A 3,496-nucleotide genomic window follows, 5' to 3' on the forward strand; every position below is an offset into this window, starting at 1 on the left:
AGACCAGTTAGCACAGCAAATTCCTCTATGCTGAATCTAATTCTTAAATTGTTAACACCAATCCAAAGTTCGTCTCGTTGCGGATGATTAAGCTGTCTTGACAGGAGAGAGTGTATGACTTGACCATGCAAACTAAAAGCAGGCAAATCCAAAACAAAACCAAAAGAAGTCTCCTTAAACAGTTTAAGTTGCTCCTCAGACAAATTCCTTTTCAAATTATCCACAACTTTCTGCTTCACACAATAATCAACCCTTGTAGAAGAATATTCAGTATGATTCCATCGGGGAGACCACATCTATTAAGAAACATAGCAAATACAATAAGATAGTATATAAACAAAAACAATGTGCAACAACTAAACATAATGTCAATATACATAAATTTTTTTAAAAAATGGCAAGTTAAAAACTCAGACACAACATTTACATTTGAAAAAACAATATATCAACATAACATTAACAGCAACTCAACATCATATTAACAAACTGAAACATTCAAAAACAAAAATCTATAAAATAGTTGAAAAAATGAAAAAAAATAAAGAATTAACAAAAGATAACCTAACTGGGATCACCAATAACTACTTCAGATTTAGGTGACTGAAGAGAAGCTTTTTTCTTAACAGCAGAAGAAGGAGACTTATTCTTCACAGGCTGTAACAAATACAAGAATGTAAACATAATATCAACATAAAATTAAAAATAATTTAACATTTCAAATTACCTTATTGCACTCATCAGCTTTTTCTTCTTTAGTATCAACAATTTCAGAAGAAGTTTTTTTATTCAAAACACCAGAACTTGATCTTCTATTCACAGCCTAGGAAATCAACATAAAAGTAACATTTCCTCAACAGAATGTAAACATTAAATACCAAAATAAAAAAGATGTTTAACACAACTGTAAAGCAAGAAAAAATAAAAAAATAATAATAATAACTTACCTTCAATGACTTATTAACAAAAACATCTTCAGATTCAGACTTTTTAAGAGGAATTCGTTTTTTCAAAATAGAAGTTGGAATAGTGATTTTCTTCTGAACAACAGGTTGCTGCAAAAGAAAAATAAAGATTTCAGAAAAACAATTAAGACATATATGTACAACAAATAATCAAAACAACATAAAAAAATAAAAACAAAAACAGTTTAATACCTTATCAACATTGTCTACATTGTCTGCAACACTATCCAAATTAGTAGATTCAAAAGAAGCTTTTCTTTTAACACCAGTCTTTTTCTTCATAGTTTTCTCAGGAGAGTTAGGTTTTACAGCATGGCTTGGACTGTTAGTAGTTTCAGAAGAAACTTGATTCACTGCTTTTTCACGGTATACGATGCCTTTAATTTCGCAAGTTCGACAGCAATCGAATCAGTACCAACACTCGGACTACTCTTAACACGCTTAGAAGAACGGACAGGCTGCTTCGCCAACTTTGGAACAGCAGTAGCAACTTCAGTTTCAACAATTTCAGAATTTACAAGGTTTGAATCAACCACAACATCTCTCTTTTTTCGACGCTCAAAAGCACGAACGACTTTAGGTTTATTTCCTTTAGGCACTAAATCCTCCTTTTCAGATACATCCTTAACATTTTCCACTGAACTACACTGCTCTATTGCATCAGGTACATTCATTTCTCCAACACCAGATGTAGCTTTTTCCAACACTTCACCTTGACTCTTTAAAACGGAATCAACTAATTCAGAATCAATTGTAACAGACGGTTCATTCTGAATAGATTCAGAATCTTCATTCCTCAGAACACCAGCAATAAAAGTTTCTTGCGACATTGTTTCATCCACACTTTTATCCACAGATTACGAATCAGAATCCATGTCAACAGACGTTAGTCCTCTCGACGGTCTATGACCAACTGACTTTCTCCGCATTATAAATACATGAAGTTAACAAACTAAATAACAAACAACAACAATTCAAAAAAATAAACAGAACAAAACAATACTTAAAATTAAAAATGAAATGACTATAATTATAATTAAAACACTAACAAATTAACAAAATAGATAGCCAGATTAAAAATCAACATGCAGTAAACATAAACTAAATCTAAATTTAAAAAAGTAACAAATTAACAAATACATATTCAAATTAAAAATTGATTGAGAAATTAAAACCTAAATCAATTAAAATCTAACAATCATAACATATAAACAAAAGCAACATAAAATCACAAAATAACAGTTAAAACCTAACAATCAATAACATAAGAAGATCAAACTAAACTAAACCTAAATCAGTTAAAACTTAAATTAATTAAATTCTAATAATGATAAAATGTAAACATAAAGCGAAAAAAAAAACAAAAAAAACTAAAATAGAACAAATTAAAAGCAACATGCAACCACAAAATAACAATTAAAACCTCAAAATCATTAACATAAACAAAATCAAGCAAATAAATAAGAAAGAAATAAGATCAAAGACAATAAAATCGAAATGCAATTACCGGTTATTACAGTAGCAAAATTAATTGAAAAAAATGAAACTCATAAGTATTTAACAACCGAGGAGCAACAGTTGAGCGAGAAAGAAGCAATACAGATGATAATGAAGTAATGGAGATCGTGCGCGACTGTGAAATCGTGTGGAGAAGAAGAAAATAAACCGCTATTTTCAGAGAAAAAAGAAAAAGAAACCGCCAATTCAGAGCTAAGAGAAGGAAGTTCGTAAAAAAGATAAGAATTTAAAATTCTAGGTCAACGAAGTAATAAAACCCGATATGAAAAGTAAAGAAATTGTTTGGCCCGTATAAAAGATATTGGGCTGAAAAAACCCGTAAAACATATAAAAAGCCCTACAACATTTCCGCATTCGGGACGGGTCATTGTTTATTCGGGTTTGTATTTTTCTTTTGGCTAATCCTCTAAAAATCCCCTCACCTTTCAACCCCCTTTCGTTTGCACCCTCACCTTTCAAAATCCCCAATTTTACCCTAATTACCACCTTTCACTTTCAATTGCACCATCGAAATATTAAATTGACCTTTTTTCACTCAAAAAATTTCGAATCAAGCTTTTTTATTTTTACTCATTTTCTAAATAGTACTAAATGTTAAAATTTCATGTAATACCCCAAAATATTTAATTAGCTAATTGGACCACGTGTCCAGTTTTGATTCACCAGAGTGGCGATATCAGAAGAATTTCTGAAAAGATAAAGTAAATAAGTTTCAAGTAGGTCGGTTTTGGGAAATTAACTATGAGAAAATTTAAGGTTATATTTCAATTCTAAATTTAGAATTAGAATTAAAAGGAAAAATGTCAAGAAAAGTCCAAAATAAAGTACAGGGACCAAAGTGGTAATTTAGCCACTTTGTGTCGAAAATGGAAATTTTGGATTTTGACGGAAAAGTATTAATATCGAGCTTTGTATTATTTATCGGATATAAATAATACGTAAAGGTAATAATTTAAGAAGTTATTGATTTAGTTATGGATTAAATTGAATAAAAGAAAAGTTTAAAGGATAAATGA

At 29.9% G+C, this 3,496-nt stretch overlaps 1 protein-coding gene and 1 long non-coding RNA gene across 2 annotated transcripts; both read right to left on the reverse strand.

Annotated features, from left to right (window-relative positions):
• Nucleotides 1-245: 245 nt before the first annotated feature.
• On the reverse strand, nucleotides 246-816 carry LOC126660956 (uncharacterized). The gene is made up of 3 exons (XR_007635474.1): nucleotides 725-816; nucleotides 562-654; nucleotides 246-296 (listed from the first exon to the last, which is right to left on the reverse strand). It is a non-coding gene; the product is annotated as an uncharacterized LOC126660956 (long non-coding RNA).
• Nucleotides 817-956: 140 nt separating this feature from the next.
• Nucleotides 957-2,153, reverse strand: LOC126661152 (uncharacterized). Its single transcript, XM_050354952.2, has 2 exons — nucleotides 1,155-2,153; nucleotides 957-1,052 (listed from the first exon to the last, which is right to left on the reverse strand). Exon 1 carries the CDS (start codon nucleotides 1,790-1,792, stop codon nucleotides 1,313-1,315), a length of 480 nt encoding a protein of 159 aa, XP_050210909.1. The 5' UTR covers nucleotides 1,793-2,153; the 3' UTR covers nucleotides 957-1,052; nucleotides 1,155-1,312.
• Between the last annotated feature and the right edge of the window lie 1,343 nt (nucleotides 2,154-3,496).

Source organism: Mercurialis annua, linkage group LG8 (genome assembly GCF_937616625.2).
Source record: "Mercurialis annua linkage group LG8, ddMerAnnu1.2, whole genome shotgun sequence".
Classification (NCBI taxonomy): Eukaryota; Viridiplantae; Streptophyta; class Magnoliopsida; order Malpighiales; family Euphorbiaceae; genus Mercurialis; species Mercurialis annua.

Bases quoted from the DNA above. Each gene is read 5' to 3' on its own strand.
- LOC126661152 (XM_050354952.2), bottom strand. From the start codon at position 1,792: ATGTCGCAAGAAACTTTTATTGCTGGTGTTCTGAGGAATGAAGATTCT.